Source organism: Euphorbia lathyris, chromosome 7 (assembly GCF_963576675.1).
Source record: "Euphorbia lathyris chromosome 7, ddEupLath1.1, whole genome shotgun sequence".
Taxonomy (NCBI): Eukaryota; Viridiplantae; Streptophyta; class Magnoliopsida; order Malpighiales; family Euphorbiaceae; genus Euphorbia; species Euphorbia lathyris.
This window is the reverse complement of record NC_088916.1, coordinates 49,061,206-49,080,234: the sequence shown is the minus strand read 5'-3', so window position 1 is coordinate 49,080,234 and position 19,029 is coordinate 49,061,206. Positions and strand designations below refer to the sequence as shown.

Here is a 19,029-nt window from a genome sequence, read left to right as displayed (position 1 = left end):
TGAAACCCCACCACCTTATATAGGAAAAGGGAATGGCATTCCCGTAAATAGTGAAAAAAGTACGATTTGACATAAAGGTAAAAAGTAAATAATTAATTACTTGGTGCACAGACCTCCGATTTGCAGTCCGTTTCAGCCTGCATTTCTCTCAGACAGCAACCAATACTGTCAAGATATGAACTCCAGACAATAGCCAATTTTTACAGAACAGTGACACCAGTCAAAGTACAGACGACAGTCAACAGAAAAACAATCGTTAGTCTATATCATTCCAGACCAAAACACGTTCCCATTAAACCTCCGAGACACTAGCTCCAGACAATGGTGTTTTAAAAGAATCCAGAATCGTTAGAAAGAACTTTTCTGCTCTTTAGCCATCTTACCTACGGTTCACGACCGAGGTAGATTTTTAGCCATCTTACCTACGGTTCACGATCGAGGTAGCTTTTTAGCCATCTTACCTACGGTTCACGACCGATGTAGCTTTTTAGCCATCTTACCTACGGTTCACGACCGATGTAGCTTTTTAGCCATCTTACCTACGGTTCACGATCGAGGTAGCTTTTTAGCCATCTTACCTACGGTTCACGGCCGAGGTAGCTTTTTAGCCATCTTACCTACGGTTCACGACCGAGGTAGTTTTTTAGCCATCTTACCTACGGTTCACGACCGAGGTAGCTTTTTAGCCATCTTACCTACGGTTCACGACCGAGGTAGCTTTTTAGCCATCTTACATACGGTTCACGACCGAGGTAGCTTTTTAGCCATCTTACCTACGGTTCACGACCGAGGTAGCTTTTTAGCCATCTTACCTACGGTTCACGACCGAGGTAGCTTTTTAGCCATCTTACCTACGGTCCACGACCGAGGTTGCTTTCGAGCCATTCTTACCCATAGTCAACGTACGCTAGATTTCGAGAGAAAAACATCCACCGACGGTCGATTCAGAGGCGAGGATGGAAGGAATCAGAGAACGACACCAGAGCGCGCAACGCGAAGGTCAGGTATGCTCCCTCCTACTCTTTACGTGTCTTTTACTTTTATATGTTTTACATTGCATGTGTTACGTTAGCAAAAAAATGTTTTCGAAACACACACATCACTGTCAAAATAGAAAAGTAGGGGCAACTGTAGAAACTGAGTCGGAGAACCTGTGACGAAAACCTGAAAACAAGACGGTTGAAGTGATTGATTCCGGAAGTTTTGAAAAACAAAAAAATATATAAAGAATAATAAGCGAAGGAAAATTAGCGGCACGGCGCGGGTGCTTAGCGGCATCCGGCACGCGGACGACAATGGTCGAACGCCCGCTCGGCGGCACGGGACGTGCGCTCGGCGTCCGTCGGACGCACCGCAAGTCGCACGCTCTCGACGTCCGAGCAATGCCCGGGTCCGGTGGCACGGGACACGCTCTCGTGGGCCGCTGAGCGCACGTGCCCGGTAGCGCGAAGCGCGCGTTCGGCGGCCGCGACGTGTGAGCGTCCGGCGGGGCGGGACGCGTGCTCGGCGGCCACGGGGTGCGCACGCCGATGGCTCGAGGCACGCCCCGAGGGTCGTCGGGCGGGCGCCCAACCACGTCGGGCGAACGCTCGACGGAGGTTGGGCGCTCGCCCAACGCCGTTGGGCGATCGCCCAACGATTGTTGGGCGATCGCCCAACATTGTTGGGCGGTAGCCCAACACTAGGTTGGGCGGCCGCCCAATTTCTTTTGGGCGTCGCCCATTGGTCCGGGGACCCGTTTGCCTATAAAAGGCACGGATCCCCATGCAAAAAAGGAAAGAAAAAAAAGGAAGGGAGAGCTTCTCACACTAGAATATTTTTTCTAGAGAGAGGAAGTTGATTTTTTTTAGGAAAAAACATTTTTTTTCCTAAAAATTGAAAATCTCTAAATTTCCTAAGTTCAATTTTTACTAAATTTTTTATAAAAAAACGGGAGCTCGTGGTTCGTGGAATCAATCGGCTTCAACTGTCAGATACCGAATTCAAGGTATTATCCGAGGACTAGACTCTTTATTTTATTTAATTTATTCTCTTCTTCTATTTTTATGCTATAGTTTTTATTCATTTATTTATTTTGTCACATTTTATTTAATTAGCGTATTTATTTAATTTTCGTTTCGTGTTAAATAAAATTCGGTTTTGTTTTAAAATAAAAAACCTCGTTTTGATGTCCCAATACGAACCGTGATCCGATAAAAGGTAGTTCGGGTATCGAAAACGTTGTAATTACAAGTTTTTAATTTAAAAGGAATTTCCAAATAATGTTTTGAAATAAAAAACGTCGTTTAGGAATTTCCGTTTTCGACTATGATCCATCTTTGGTAGTTCGGAAACCCAAAACGATTGAATTAGATTTAATTTAAAGCTTTTGAATAAATCTGGAAACATTTAGGAGTGCTGTTGTAATTTACCTATTCTGTCACTAAATGCTGTTTACCGACGGACTTTCCGTCGGTAAATCTGCCAAAATGTAAAAAATGCCATTTCAGTCCCTTTTTCTTAACTTTTAAACTTTTAATCCTTAGTACATATATATAAATATGTAATATACGTTTTTCAAATTATTTTAGAACTTTAGCATATATAATCATTCTAGAATATTTGTATATTATTATTTATTCCATTTTACAATATAAGTATAAGTATATATATGTATTCCTTTTTATTAATTTGGATTATGTTTTAAATGTTAGTTATTTGGTATTTTGAGAAATAATTAATATATATTAGCATATGGTATTTTTGGTATTTAAAACTATAGTAGTGATGTATATGTATAGTTTTTGGAACATTTGGGTTATTTTAGTGATTATTGAATAAAATTATTTTTGGATAAGAATTATTTTCTTAGTTATAGGATTTACTCATTATTTTCACATTTTCAAAGTATAGATATATTGTACCTATTATTTTTATATATACATATAGCTTCTTTTGTATTAACTCTTATTTTATATTCTATTTTTGATTTAAATGTATATACGTATGTACAAATTATTTTCTTTACCCTTTGAGCCCATTCTTGGGTCCATATTTCAAATGGGCTTTATTTAAGTGTAAATATTAGTTAAAATAAGTTTATTGTTGTAATTATAACAATTAGAGAGTCCATTAAATAAGTAGGGAAAATAAATCACAAAAAGAGAGTTTTCAATTGAATTATTTAAACTAATGAGTTTTTTTTTCTAATATAAATAAATAGAGTCATTCTTGTTAATATTCCAAATCGTCTTCAAAACACCACGTTTTAAAACCTTAATCCGTTCCAAAGGCGGATTAAAGGATCATTGTAATTAAAATCGTTTTCTTTGCAAATAATAGATTTTTGAATCATTTTCTTAAAGGATTTGTACAAAATGAAATTGACTTGTATGTTTAACCACGTTTTCTTATTAAAAGGTTCTTTATCTCAAACGTTTTCAAATACTCGAGTCGTTCCAACGGCGATTCGAGTAAGCTTCATCAAACGAGGTTTTAAAACGCTCCTAAATCGTTCCAACGGCGATTAAGGTGCGAACCATGTAAATAAAACTCGTTTTGGGGAAATAAGTTAGTGTAGAATAAACACACAACATAACATTTAAATACGGTTGTAAATAAATCATTTCTTTCTTCCCTCTCTGTGTATGTATAAACATAAATGGGTAATTCTTTACTGAGGTGGCTTTTCAATATCATATGCTCAAAATAGTTTCTAAAAAGAGAAAGAAAAGGGTTTCAAATGAATTTTAAACTTAAAGAAGTATACGATTAGTCCGTTATCGCCTAACATGTTGAGTAGGAGGCCGGTGGTTCATAACCGGGCGATGTCGGGGTGCCTAGTAGCCTTTCTCCGGAAAGGAGCTAGCCTTCTCGGCTCGTACCTAAGTTTCCCGAACCCACACCGGGCTCCCGCAAGGGATCGGTGTTCATTTTCCCATTCGTGGGTGGCGACTCTTCCATATCTCCGAGCTCCGGTCCTGCCGAGCAGCTTGATTCCACGATTGGTTGCTTTCGGCGCCAATCACCGCTTACGTCGCCATGAGGTTGTCCACCCCCCGGTCCGCCCAGGAGATTAGGCCGCGGCACCTCGTCTAACAACAGGTCAATCATCATTCATGGAAGTGAACTTGAAGGCCAGACTCAACAAGTAGTCCTTTAGAAATATTCTAAAATTTTCCATAAATTCTTATTCAATTTACATGTCAATCAATTTCAACTCTAAAATACAATTAGAGATTTGGATCACTTTTAGATGTTTGAATAGTCAAAATCTCTAATAATGATATTGGGTAAAAAAAAAAACAGTTTAAGATAGGGAATTGAACTCAAACCACTAATTTAGAAAGAAAAAAAAAACTCATTTTATGGAGAATTGAAATATTTATATTAAAAGACTTTTTTCCCTCTAATTACTACCTTTAATTGCCTATTAAATGTAAAAGAATTTATTTATTTCTTTTATTATTATTATAATTATTTTCGTTTTTAAATTTGAACAAATTGAAAGCAATTGAATTAAGTTGTACTAAAAATGAGATTTTTGGACATTCTTGAAAGACGTAATTCGAATAGTCTCTATCAATTCAACAATATTTTATTGTGTTTATTTTACTAAATTTTCAAGTATTACTCCCTCCATTTCAAAATAACGGTCACATTTCATCAAATTTTTTATTTCATATTATTTGTCAGATTTAGTTTTCAAGACAATTTTTTTCTATTTTATCCTTATTAATGAGTTTAGTATTAATTACACTTTTTGTCATTTTTAGTTTTCAATGTATAAAGAGCGGTTCAATTTAATAAATGACACACAAAAATGAGAATTATTAATAAAGAGATGTAAAGAGTATTTTTTTAATCTATGTTTGATAAATTTAATGCAAACCAATCAATTCTTAATGTGTGATTTGGTCAAATATGACATAAATATTTATCTATTTACATAAAGTTATATTTATCAATTACCAACTCACCATTTAAATATAAATTATTAAAAAAAATTCTAAAATTATCAATATCTTTTATCGGCAAATCTAACATGTGCCAATAAGGCACATGTTTATCTGCTTTTTAAAGAAAAACAATCAATGCATATGCCGCTTCATCTTTTTTTATTAAAATCAGAACTTTTTCTTTCTCGTAATAATAGTCACTTTATTTTCTATTTCTTTCACTTATACCCTCTTTCTTCTCCATCCTGAAAATTTAGGGCAAAACTTTATTTTCTATTTCTTTCACTTATACCCTCTTTCTTCTCCATCCTGAAAATTCAGGGCAAAATTACCTTTAAGATAATACAATTTTCTGTAAAATTACCAAATAAGTATAGTGATTATTATTTTTATGTAAAAATATTAATTATGTTTTATTAATGGCAAAAAGCATAGTTAAGCCCCTGAATTTTGGTTGTTTTAATGATTAAGCTCCTGATCATTTATTTTTCCATATTGAGCCCTTAATCATTGATTCTATTATGGATTGGACCCTTATTTAACTTTTTCATCGAATTTGGACTGCATACATCGTTAGGGCGATTCGGCTTGTTGACATGAACAAATAAAAATAAGAGTTTCTTGACTAAGAGAGAAAAAATTAAAAACTAAAACGAAATTAGAATTCGGTTTGTGATTTTCAACAATCGCCAAATCGATCTTCTCAACTCCTAAACTCAATAAAAACCAAATCCATAATAAAACCAATGATCAAGAGTTTATTGTGAAAAAATAATTGATCAAGGACTTAATCTTTAAAACAAGTAAAGTTCAGAAGTTTAATTATACTTTTTGCCTTTATTAATGGTATATGATTACCTAGAAAAACTAAATATTAAAAGGTATTAATTATAACTTATCCTATGTCATAAGGCATAGAATAGCCGGACCGATTTTTTTATTACCATCAGCTCTGTTTTACTAAATAAATGTACAGAAAGCAAATAATTGCAGGGAAAATTACAAAACTGGGTCAAATGGGAGACTCATTTACATATTAAATCCATTTACTAATTCTACTACATATCTAGACTGATTTTGTGCGACTTTCCAAAAATACCCTCAATATTTACGCGGAGCTCGCTCCATCCCGTCTGACTTCGCATATTCACCCATATGCGAAGCCTGCGAAGTTAATGTTTTAATTTACTTAATGAATTTAGTTCGCATATGCGAAGCCTGCGAAGCTGGAGTTTATTTTGCTTGATGAATTTAGTTCGCATATGCGAATGCTGGATATGATTTGAAGCTAATACGCGAAGTGGTATATAACAAAAATTGGCAAACAACAACGGATTCGAACATTAAAATCATAACATTATCAAAATTTACAACAAGATTGCCACAATAACAACATTCAAATCATAACATTATCAAAATTTACAACAAGATTGCCACAATGAACTCTACTAACTAATCATTTCAAAGTGAAACTAACTAATCCGGTACCAAGATTACGCATCCGCTTCAAAATTGGCACCGGATTAAGTTAGGTCCACTTTGAAGATTGGCACCATAGGATGGACGTGTCCCATGGTGCACCCCGAGATTGACACAACCTCTCCTAACGAATCATTTCAGGAGTGAATGTGTCAATCTTGGGGAAGTTCATCCCTATACATGAAGGAAAATCATCTCCCCTGCAGCCCAGTACGCCGCCTTCCAGAAAGGGATGTTACGTATTCAACCATCTACAGAAAAAATTAACCGTGTTAGTTAGGAAAAAAGATGATTTTGGCTTCGCGAAATGAAAATTAGCGAAGCATGCGAATGTAAATGTGCAGGGGAAGAGGTGATTTTACTTCGCATATCAATTTTTTCGCGAAGTCTGCGAGGTCTGAAATGTGACTATCTACATCGCATATCGCTGCTTTCGCGAAGTCTGCGAGGTCTGAAACGCGAGGATCGATTCACGAGGTAGATCCATACGTTTCAGACTCTTTCTCTTCGCAGAACTTCGCAAAATCATCAATTCACGAAGTATATCATCACTTTCCAGGCTCGTTCTCTTCGCAAAGCTTAGCGAAACCATCGATTGCGAAGTGAATTCATGAAAAAATGCAGAAAAAACAAACAGATACTTACATTTTTCGCCCCTTTCATCCCCAAAAGCGACAATAACAATATGATAACATGGGAAGAACGAAGGAAATAACGTAGAAAAACCATTTCTTTGATGGTAACAAGAAGAAAGAAACCAAGCAACGAACAGGAAGATGAAAAACCATTTACTCGTTTTCTAGGGTTGGGAAGTTGCAGAATCAAGAGATGAAAAGATGAAAAAGAGAAATTCATTATGATTTTGACTAAATGGTGCAGATTTCGTGCAATTTAAAGGAAGAAAGGAAGATCAAAAGTCTTGAAATCATTAATGCTGAAGCAACTTTTCGCATAACCAAGGAGATAGAGGGAGCGGCAATTCGCAAGTGGTGGAAGTGGGAAGGTCATGGGTATTTTTGGAAAGTCACACAAAATCAGTCTAGATATGTAGTAGAATTAGTAAATGGGTTTAATATGTAAATGGGTCTCCCATTTGACCCAGTTTTGTAATTTTCCCATAATTGCATCACTCTTTTATTAATTATAGTATGATGGAGAAAGGGGGATGAGGGCCTGTAATTCATTCCGGAATCCCACCTTAATTCCAAAGTGGGAAACACAAATGAAGCTAAAATTGATGAATAGTGAATGTGGAAACCGTGAACAAATTAAACCTATCTTATGTTACGTCCTTTTCCAAAGTTTACAAATTTAATTAAAGTTTCCGGCATATAGTAGTTGCCAGGTTTTCTCAATGCCCTCTTTTATTTATTATTATTATTTTGGGTCTTCTTCATCGACCAACAAACTGTCTCCTTCACCACAATTTCTATGCTTTCTTTCAATATCCATCCTTATGGGCAAATTATTATTTTCATACTCTCTTATACTACTAGCTAACAGCTATTTGTCAAACAAGGACTAAAGACTTAGTATTAGTATTAGTATGTAATTTAATTGGTAAACTAAATTAATGTTAATGATTTTAATTTAGGGCAATGAGAAAAATAATACTCCATCTGTTTCATATTACATGTTTTTCTTGAGATTTTTTTTTGTTCCATATTACATGTCATATTATATGATCAATACACATTAAGTCACTTTTTGTGTGTTATAAAACGTGAGCTTATGAAAATTAATTAAAATATTTGATTTATTATAAAATAAATAAATAGTAGAATCAATAAATAAGGGACAACGAAGTCTTTTCTCCAATAACCTTTAATTTATGTGTACAACTCTATAGAAAGACATGTAATATGAAATAGAGAGAGTAATTTACACTGCTAGTAAATTTGCAGCTCTAACATTTAGTAAGGCTTAACTACAAACAATAATTGACGTGTTGAAGTAGTCTTTTGTTAGGAGGTTAATAATCTTGTCTTTAGACATAATAACCCCAAATAAATATCCATATCGTGACAGAGTCGACATACCCATGCTCCTCAAACCGCCTTTGCATGGAATTGTCTAACAAAAAAAAAAGATAGATAAATCCAAATTATAATTTCCCCATAATATAATAGAAAAAAAAGTATAATGGTGGTAATAAACTTTTTTTTTATATTTTTCTTAAAAGCACAAGTTTTAACTCACAATTTTTCACCTTTGAAATGTATCAATTTAAGTATGCTATGGTAATACTTTAGTGGTAATATTTACGTAACAATACGGTTGAGAAATAGATGAATTATTTTAGCAGGGTTGAAAAGAAAGATATTAATTCGAGCTTGACATTGCATTGATCTCCTAACATCAGATATTTTCCTACTAGCAAACCACGAATCTATCCATATCACATAGAGTTATTCTATGACCATATTGTACCAATAATTGGCTACAAAGACTTAATTAAATTTAATATTATGTCAATTTTATGTACAGGACCCACTGCCTCACTGATTTAACAAATTGAATTACATGCAGTGGGGAGTCAGTTGTAAGAGGCGGGCAATTTTATAAAACTCAACCTATATAGGAGTTTTACTCGGAATGATGTATTCCTTTCCAACACCCCAGTTAAGAATTATTTTTATAAATAGTGTTCTGTTAATTAGATTGAAATGGGATGAAATTCGTCTGACTTTGAAATTATAAAAAAGCCGAATGAAATTTGTCCGATTTTTTTTATAAAACGTGTAACTCGAACTTTTAAGTTTGGATTATGTTTTCTAATAGAGAAGCCGGATGAACTTCATCCAACTTCAATAAATTAGATGAAGTTCATCCGACTTATTTGTAACTAATAATTAATAGAAATTGTAAAGAAATCCGATGGAATTTCATGTGATTTTTTTACAAAAGCAATAAAAAAAAAATCAAAAGCAATTATTAGACATATATATATATATATATAAAATAAGGTGTTTTGAGAAATGTGTACGGTACACTTTTTTTTTGTAAGGAATGATCTGTTTGTTTTAACTATTGTTTGCTATTTGCTGTTACGTTTTCCGGTTTTCTATTGAAAAAATATGCTTTTCCAAAAAGCATGGATTTTATGTTTTTGTAAAAAATTATTTTTCAAGTGTAAAAGACAAAGAAGAGATCACTAATCAAACACCTAAAACTCTTCCTTAAAAATACAAACATAAACATAAAAATGAGCTATCAAATACCCTCGAAATCTGATGAAGTTCGTTGGACTTCACCCTAGTTAATCTAGCACTACTCGTCAATATTTTCTAACCACGCTATTTGAAATGATAATGCTCTTTCATAGCATTATTTTAAACAAAAAATTCACGTGTATATATATTCTCCTAGTATACTAAAACAATTTAATTTTAAGTTGGCAACTAAATGATTTTTCAAGGTTTGATATCGGGTTAATTGATATCGCACATGTGACGTCATCACTACATTCGTTACAGTCCAAGCTCACGCGTAATAAGGGTCCAAAACGGTCCAGACAAGGAAAAATTCATCGATGCGGTCCAAGCCTAAGCAAGCAGCGGCCCATCATCACTCACCAAAGGCTCCAAGTTTCAACACATCAAATGATCTTCTAGAATCCTACAAGACAAATGATTCTTCTCAGGATCCGGAATCCTTGAAGGAAACGTAATCCTAAGCTTGTAAGAATTCCTAAGGAGGTGACAACCTTAAACCTAATCATGTACTATAAATACACAGGTATAGAACACAAGGTTCGGTACTGTTAAAGTGAAAATTACACGCTGGAAAGTTTGTTAGGGTGTTAGTGTGAAATTACTTTTAAGCCCTTCCTTATTTGTATATATATCACATGTAAACATCTTCTTGATTCTATGAGAAATCAATCTCTTTTCTTCTATTATTTTTGTTCTAGTTTTCATGGTATCAGAGGAGGCTGAGATAAGCCTGGGAATTTACTCATCGATTTTCTCATCGGAATGCGTCCAAAGAAAACGCGAGCAAAATTATATTCTGAAGTTTTGCGTGATTCAGCATCTACTCCAGATCTAGAAGACTCCGACAACAACTCCGGTGATTCTTCTTCTTACCCCGACGATTCATCATACAACCGCGAGCGAAATTCTTCATCTGATTCTGTGAAGATGACTACAAATCAGCAGGTAACAAATGTTACTGATAATCCTAATATGATTTTAGTTTCTACTGTGTTAAATGGAACTAATTTCATCGCATGGAAGAGAACTATGATCTTAGCCCTAAGTGCCAAACGCAGGTTGAAATTTGTTCAGAAGGATACTAAACCTGAAAATGAAAACTCATATGAGTATTTCAAATGGAAATGGGATGATGATCTAGTTTTTTCCTGGATTCGCAATTCTTTGACCAAAGAATTAGCATATATTTTTCTGTTTGCCAAATCCTCTTTCTTTGTGGACAGAGATTGAACAGAGGTATGGGGAGAGTAATGGACCCCTGATCTATCAATTGAGGCGAGAAATCAGTAGTTTATCCCAAGGAAACATGAGTCTTGTTGAATATTTCAACAAGATCAAGAGGAAATGGGATGAACTCGCTGAAATCAAGCCAATTCTGAGTTGTACTTGTGGAGAGGCGCGTAAACAGGCTCAAGATCAGTTGGATGAGGAGCAACTAATGCAATTTTTGTCTGGATTGCACAATGATTTTGATAATGTTCGCGAGCAGATCTTGATTACAAAACCTCTTCCTTCTGTAAACAAAGCTTATTCAATGTTGATGCGCATTGAGAGACAAAGAAGCATTGGCAGTGAAGTTAAGGAGGATTTTGTGAATGCTACTATGTCCAAGACTTCTAATTACAAGTCAGGAAGCAAAAATGGAGGCAAAAAGTCTGGTAACAATGGATCCAGGCACAATTCAGCAGGAGATGGCAATAAGGAGGATAAATTTTGCAAATATTGCAAGAAACCAGGGCATGAGAAAGAGGAATGCTTCAAATTGGTTGGCTATCCAGATTGGTACAAAGGAAAAAGGAGCACCAGTCACAAACAACAAGCTCACATGTCAAAAGAGAAGAGTTCCACTCCTTTGGAAGACAGTGACTCTGAAAGTGAGGAAGAATCTGTACAAGCTATAGTGCAGCGAGAGGTTCAGAAAGCTTTGAAGCAAAAGGCCACAATTTCAAATGGAGGCAAGGGCCATGATGAATTTTCTGCCTTTGCAGGAATGAGTTCTGCAGGTAACAATTCTAAACTCATAAAGAACACTTTTGAGTTTTTTTGGGTTATAGATTCAGGTGCAACCACTCATATGTGTTATGAAGATTTTCATATGCGCAATGTAATTGCATTGTCAAAACAGCAAAGAAAGGTTTTCTTGCCCACAGGAGAATCACAATTAATATCCAAACAAGGTGGTATTAAGCTTGCACATCAGTTCACATTGAGGAATGTAGTATTTGTACCAGGATTTCATTACAATTTGCTCTCAGTAGGGAAATTGTTACAGGACCAGAATATTAGCATTAGATTTTTTGCTAAATTCTGTGTTTTGCAGGACCAAGCATGTGAGAAGACAATTGCCGTAGGATTTTTGTAGCAGGGTCTATACTATCTTACAAGGAAATCCTTCAATAAAGCTGTTATAGATAAGTATAGTACTAGCACAAATGTAGTAGATTGTAGCTTGGTTGTTAAAGCACAGTCAAAAACTGATGTTCATATCTGGCATCAAAGGTTGGGACACTTGTCCAATAGTAGTATGAAGTTTGTAACTGCCATACAAAGTTTAAATAAGGTGCTAGTTTCTGATTTTGAACATTGTGATGTTTGCGTGAGGAGCAAATTTGTTAGGCAACCCTTTTGTACTAGTTCATCAAAATCAATAAAGTTGTTTGAATTAGTTCATATTGATGTTTGGGGACCCTATAAACAAACTTCTGTGTTAGGAGACAGATTCATGCTAACCATTGTTGATGATTTTTCAAGAGCTTTATGGGTTGTACTTTTTAAAACCAAAGACCAGGTGCCACATTTGATTGAGAACTTCATCAAATTAGTGCATACTCAATTTGAAGCCAAAATCAAGACTCTCAGGTCTGATAATGGGACAAAGTTTACTAGTCAACAAACCCAATCTGTGCTTAAGAGAGCAGGGATCATTCATCAAAGGAGCTGTATAAACACTCCACAGCAGAATGGTACAGTTGAGAGAAGGCATATGAGCTTGACTAATGTGGCTAGAGCTTTATTGAAGCAAGGAGGTCTTTCCACTAAGTTCTGGGGAGAAGCTTTGTTGCATGCTGCAACTTTAATCAATGTGTATCCAACAAAAGTTTTGAACTGGAAGACTCCATATGAAGTATTGTATGAGAAAGCACCTGATTATGGACACTTCAAAGTTTTTGGCTGCATTGCTTATGCTGTCAATACAGATAACAAGAAAGGGAAATTTGAAGATAGAGCTTCTAAATGTATCTATTTAGGAGGTTCAACTGGACAAAAAGGATGGAAGCTGTACAATCTTACAACACATTCCCTTTGTATATCTAAAGATGTGCACTTCATTGAAACAGATTTTGTTTTTACTAATAAATCTCTTTCTTTAGTAGCAGGTCCACAACAGGATAGCACAATTATTCCTCATTGTGCAGAAGATGATATGTTTAATGACTTGTAGTTTTCATCAGAGGACGTGCTTCAAGAAAATATAGAAGATCCTGTGGAAGTAGCTTCTCCAGATCCTGTGGAAGTAGTTTCTTCAGATCAAACTTTAAATAATGATTCAGCAAGTATTGACCAAGAAGAATTACAATCTCTTGAACATCCATAAGAGAATGTATTGAGAAGATCAACCAGAACCATTAAAGCTCCTGCCTGGACATCTGATTTTGTCACAAACGCAGTTTTTACAGACAAGCATGCTGCATTCTTGAGCAATATTGCAAAGATTCCCGAGCCAAGTTCTTATGCAGCAGTAAGCAAGGATCCAAACTGGGTTCAAGCTATGAAGTTGGAGATAGAAGCATTAGAGAAGAATGGGACATGGAGCATGACTAGTCTACTAAAGGGAAAGAAAGCAATTTCTTCTATGTGGGTGCTGAAAGTTAAGTACAAGCCAGATGGGAGTCTGGACAAATACAAAGCAAGGTTAGTAGCTAAAGGCTATAACCAAAAGTGGGGAATTGATTATCATGATAGTTTTTCCCCTGTTGCTAAGGTAGTTACTATGAGATTGATAATTGCTTTAGCTGCTCATTTTCAATGGGAAATATTTCAGATTGATGTGAATAATGCATATTTGCATGGATACATAGAGGAAGAACTTTATATGCAGCCACCAGAGGGTTATAATGCCAAACCAGGAGAAGTCTGTAGATTGCATAAGTCCATTTATGGCCTGAAACAGGCTGGAAGGCAATGGAATAAGCAATTTACTAACACTTTACTTGGGTTGGGTTTTATCAAGTCTATTCATGATTACTTCATGTTCACTAAGAGAGTTAATGGAGAATTCATAGTCTTGGTGGTGTATGTGGATGATATTTTGTTGACAGGAACTTCTGTGATACTTATCTCAGAGGTAAAAGAAGCTTTAGATAAAGCTTTCACAATCAAGGATTTAGGAGTTGGAAAATACTTTTTGGGAGTTGAATTGAACAGATCAGAATCTGGTTTTATATTATCTCAAAGTAAGTATATTAGAGATATGGTGGTTGAGGCTGGTTTAAAAGATGCAGCTGAAGTTGCAAGTCCATTGCCTGCAGGAATTGAGTTAACTGCTGAAAGTCCTCTTATTGATAATTGCGATCAATATAGGAGAATGATTGGAAAATTGTTGTATCTTGGTTTCACAAGACCAGATATAAGTTATGCAACACAACAATTAAGTCAATTCCTTCAGAGTCCAACAAATATACATTTGAATGCTGCAATTCATGTATTGAAATATTTGAAGGGCACTGTCAATATGGGATTGTTATATGCGAAGCAGTCAAATATGCATTTAAGAGCCTTTTGTCAGAATGATTTCAAAGAACAAGAATTGAAGTTATCAGGCTACAGTGATGCTGATTGGGCTAGGTGTAAGGAAACTAGAAGATCAGTTGGAGGGTATTGTGTATTTTTGGGGAATTCATTAATTTCCTGGAAAGCAAAGAAGCAACCAACTGTTAGTAAGTCATCTGCTGAAGCTGAATACAGGTCCATGGCAGTTGCTTCATGTGAGATTAAATGGATTACATATCTCTTGAGGGAATTGAAACTGAAGGTAGAAAAACCAATTCCATTGTTCTGTGATAATGCTGCTGCTATACACATAGCAGAAAATCTTGTGTTTCATGAAAGGACAAAACACTTGGATATTGATTGTCACATTGTGAGGGAACATTTACAAAGTGGACTGTTATGTACTCCTTTTGTACACTCTAAAGATCAGTTGGCTGATGTGTTTACGAAGCCTTTATCATACAATCAAATGAAGCCTGTTATTTCGAAGATGGGCATTGTTAATCTGCCAGATGCTAATTCTAGCATACATCAGGAGATTAAGAAGTATTCTTCGTGAGTGAAAATTACACGCTGGAAAGTTTGTTAGGGTGTTAGTGTGAAATTACTTTTAAGCCCTTCCTTACTTGTATATATATCACATGTAAACATCTTCTTGATTCTATGAGAAATCGATCTCTTTTCTTCTATTATTTCTGTTCTAGTTTTCAGGTACATTAACTACTATCTCTAACTAGTCCATTCTCCTTTATTCGATCCTTGATCATAAACTGACTTAGACACTGGAGCGGGTTTACAGACTCCGGCTCCGTCTGACTTGGTTATTATAGGCTCAAATACGACGTCGGAATACAATTACGGTCAAAGCACGTGACCAAGTTTAGGTAACCAGTTATCTAGGTGCAAATATTAATTAATTTCTCACGGCTACTTTTGATGGTCTCCTCCACGTGCATGAGTGTGAAGCCGTGCTCTCTTGGAAGCTATTTCTTTGGCGGTCGCTTTAGGGGTGTGCATCGGTTCGGTTTAAATTGTATATCGAACCGAACCGATCGAATTCAGCTTTTCGATTCGATATTTGACACTTCGTTTCAGCATCGATTTGATTTTTAAGTGTATTTTGATATTCGATTCGGTTTGGTAAAAAATGTATAAAAAAACCCGAACCGCGTCGAATTACACATATTTTTAATTAAAAGCGGAGGACAGTTAGGGGAGTCGGGACATCCAAGCTAGGCTGACCGAATTACACATATTTACATTATGTATATTATAAAGATATATATCTGATTTTACAAGTTTAATTTTTTTTATTGTTGTTGAGATAATAAACCAATATAGATATATTTTGAAAATATTTTAAATTTTTTTTTATTATTGAGGTAGATTTGATGAGGAAATATAATGACTTTTATTTGTTATTTTCATTTTTTTTTTTTTACTAAATCCGGTTTGTTTAGTCTAACTCATTTGAGATAAGCTGTGTACGAATGAGCGGTTTGATTTTCACTAAATATATCTATCACCAGGGTGAGAAGGCTTAACTGTGTAACTAAACTATGAACATGATTATCTCATTGAGGATGTATATGAGTTTAAAAAAAAGTTTCTAAAGATGTATCCTTATAAACCTTTTTTTAGAGTGATTGCAGAAATATAAACCCTCCACCTCCACAAAAACTTATGCTTCAACTATCCAAAGCTAATTAGAACCCATTTCATTGATAAAACGAAACCTTTTATATATAACATATATATATCCAGGCTATAGAGGAAAGTAGCTCCACAAGTTCATAAACTGTATCTGTATACAATAAGTCCCTTTTACAAAATTGCCTGCAGATGCCTCTATGAACTGTTCTTTCCCTGCATTAATTCAACATGCCAGAACCCATAAGTTCATCTCTCCTGCAGCTAACTTGAATAGTTCTTCCACTGAAAATCCCTCCCCAGAAGCTTCTCCTGCCTGCACTTCATTCAATGTATTACAACATAATTATTTCCATGACAAAAAGCTAATTGACAAAGGGAAATAATGTTTTCTATTTAATCATAAGCACAAATCAATAATTTCCAATGAGAAAAGAAACCCTAGTCAGTATCAGCTATTGTTAGGCTTTAACTATTAGTTTGAACTTTTATTTCAATGGTTATCAGGCCTTTTGGACCAAACCATCCAGAGTTCGAATCCAAACAATCTCATTAAATTAAAAACACAATATATATATGTGTACTTACATGAACATGGAACATGTAAATGCAACGAGTCTGATCTGAGGAAACATGAGCAGATAGAACATCCAATTTATGCTTCTGTAATATATAGAACATACTGGTGAGTAACCCTGGTTTCTTCACTGAACATACACTGATCTGAGCATCATTTCCACACATGTTCATCACAACATTTGGAGAAAGCCATGTCTGGAAACAAGCTGGGGCAGGAGAGCTGGGAAACATCTGGATCTGGGGCATGTTTGTGGGCATATTAGAAAATGTCTCCTGAATACTCAATAATGGTTCGCTGGATTCAATTGGTTCTGCTGGTGATGTCATTACGGAGGGTTCACTGTCAGCAATTGATGGTCCCTGGAGTTTTTGATGCTTCTGGTTCTCTAGTGTTTCAAGGGTTTCTTGGAGATCCTTTATGCATTTTACTGCTTCATCAACGATTGTCGACTTGTCTGCCTTATAAGAGGAAGAACAAATCTCAGAATAGAAATTTATTAAATAACAAAGGAAACAAAGAATTCTATATCTATGTGTAGCTACATGAGTTCATCACATTTTCATCATCATTCAAGCAAATTTTAAGTACCACTGATTTATGTAAAGAAAGAAAAAAAAGAAATAGTTTTTAGGAAAATCTAGAAAAGTAAACCTTATGGTTTTCTGCATTTTCAAGATGTTTTTGTTGTTTAAAAATTTGCAAAGGCTTAGGTTTTATCCATTTTCAAAAAGACCAAAACCATCCAAATTACCTACATGAACAATGTTCAAAACAAAAATTGAGCAACATCTTAATCTCATTGTTACCTTTCTAAAGCGACTCAACTTCATCTTATTTACTAATGATTTTAGTGAAAAAAAGCTTTCTTTGTAATTAGAGAAACCTCTGATTTAAATCACAAAGCTTGGTCTTTACAAATGTGCAAAACACAAGATTTAATTTTGTCTTAACCTATAAAAAGAATTTGATATCTATGTGTACAGCTACATGAGTCAATTTAATATTTATGGTTCACCAAAATTAAGTTAAATAGTCATCATTCAAGCCATTTTAAGTACCAAGGTATATGCAAGTAAAGAAAAAACAAGAAATAGTTTTTACTGTCTTGGCTGAATAACGATCTTAAAAATTCTTAAATGAGATTGAATACGCGAATGAAAAAATCTAAAACTAGATTGAATTATGGAATTTTCCTTTCGGATTTAATCAAATTTTTCTTTGAATTGCTTTAGGTACAATTCTAGAAATTTTCCCTTTATATCCCAGGGATGAGCATGAATTTTGAAGACGCTTGAATCTTACAACCTAATCGAATTAGACTATCGTTTGTTAGGAAAAATAAGGTCCATCAAACATGAAAAGCAATAAGAACATCAAATCTACAAAACCTATATTTCAGGAAAAGATTAAACACAATAAATTGCCTACAAAGAAAAATTATGATCTCTACCAAGTAAATGGCCTGCACATGAATCAGAAAAGTAAAAGCACATGGTTTTTGAAATAGGTACCTTGGGAGGAAGGTGAGGAAGCAAATCATGGAGACCGGTGAACATAGTCCTCATCCTTTTTCTCCTTTCTCTCTCAGTGAATATATGTAGTCCATGTTCATCTGTCTCTCCTTTTGATCTATTTCTCTTTCGACCCATTTGATCTTCACCTGCTGCTGCTGTTTCCATGCTTAGCTATATGAATAGATTGAGGAAGATGAAGAGGGAGTGAAAAGGGGAAGAAGAAGAAGATGAGACCAAAACACAATCATGATAGCCGTTAGCTATTGAGCTTCCATACAAAAAAACTTAAAGACGTTACGTGTTTTGTAGATTTCTTTCACTCTCTCTTATCATTTCTCTCCTTTTGTTTCCATCCTTTTTAGTTACATTCCTTTTTTTCTCCTTTATATCTTCCAAATATTATCTGATTATCTGTATCTGCTTTTTTATTTTCTTACTTAAAATAATCAAGCAATATTTTATTTTATTAGTTTCAATGACTAGGTCTGTAACAGTTTTATGAGAATATTTTATATATTGTTTCTTTACAAATCTTACTATACTCTGGGGGTATTTGGTTGTTCTTTTTGTGGTGTTGCCTTTTCACTTTAAATTGGAGAGTTTTAGATGTTTGGTTAGTGATTTTATTTTTGCCTTTTGTTATAAAATAAGTGTAATGAATGTAAGCATGCCTAAGTCAACTAAAATATTGTTATAGACTGCTGTGCATCTACAATGTCTCCTTGATTGAAAGAGAACTTTGTATATATATGTATTGCTCTTAAGTAAAATATATCAATGTATTCTCTTAATCTACATGGTATCCCATGTATTTTATAGCGTTTTACATGGTTTGTTACACCTTTTACACCTGAAAAGCAGCATTAGATGTTTGGTTAGTGACC

General features: G+C 34.9%; 1 protein-coding gene across 2 annotated transcripts; it reads right to left on the bottom strand.

The window, feature by feature from the left end:
* Positions 1-16,119: 16,119 nt before the first annotated feature.
* Positions 16,120-18,487, bottom strand: LOC136200860 (transcription factor bHLH95-like). Of its 2 annotated transcripts, none has more exons than XM_065991345.1 (3): positions 18,143-18,487; positions 16,640-17,089; positions 16,120-16,372 (listed from the first exon to the last, which is right to left on the bottom strand). In XM_065991345.1, the coding sequence occupies exons 1-3, from the start codon at positions 18,308-18,310 to the stop codon at positions 16,316-16,318; spliced, it is 675 nt and encodes a 224-aa protein (XP_065847417.1). In that variant the 5' UTR covers positions 18,311-18,487; the 3' UTR covers positions 16,120-16,315. The 2 variants fall into 2 exon arrangements, with proteins under 2 accessions (XP_065847417.1, XP_065847416.1); XM_065991344.1 differs by having other exon boundaries at positions 16,120-16,367.
* Between the last annotated feature and the right edge of the window lie 542 nt (positions 18,488-19,029).

Excerpts from the sequence above, each read along its gene's own strand:
- LOC136200860 (XM_065991344.1), bottom strand. The coding sequence starts at position 18,310 with ATGGAAACAGCAGCAGCAGGTGAAGATCAAATGGGTCGAAAGAGAAAT. Across the intron at positions 17,090-18,142 it reads TTCCTCACCTTCCTCCCAAG|GCAGACAAGTCGACAATCGT; the intron begins GTACCTATTTCA and ends TCCTCTTATAAG. Across the intron at positions 16,368-16,639 it reads TTTACATGTTCCATGTTCAT|GCAGGAGAAGCTTCTGGGGA; the intron begins GTAAGTACACAT and ends AATGAAGTGCAG.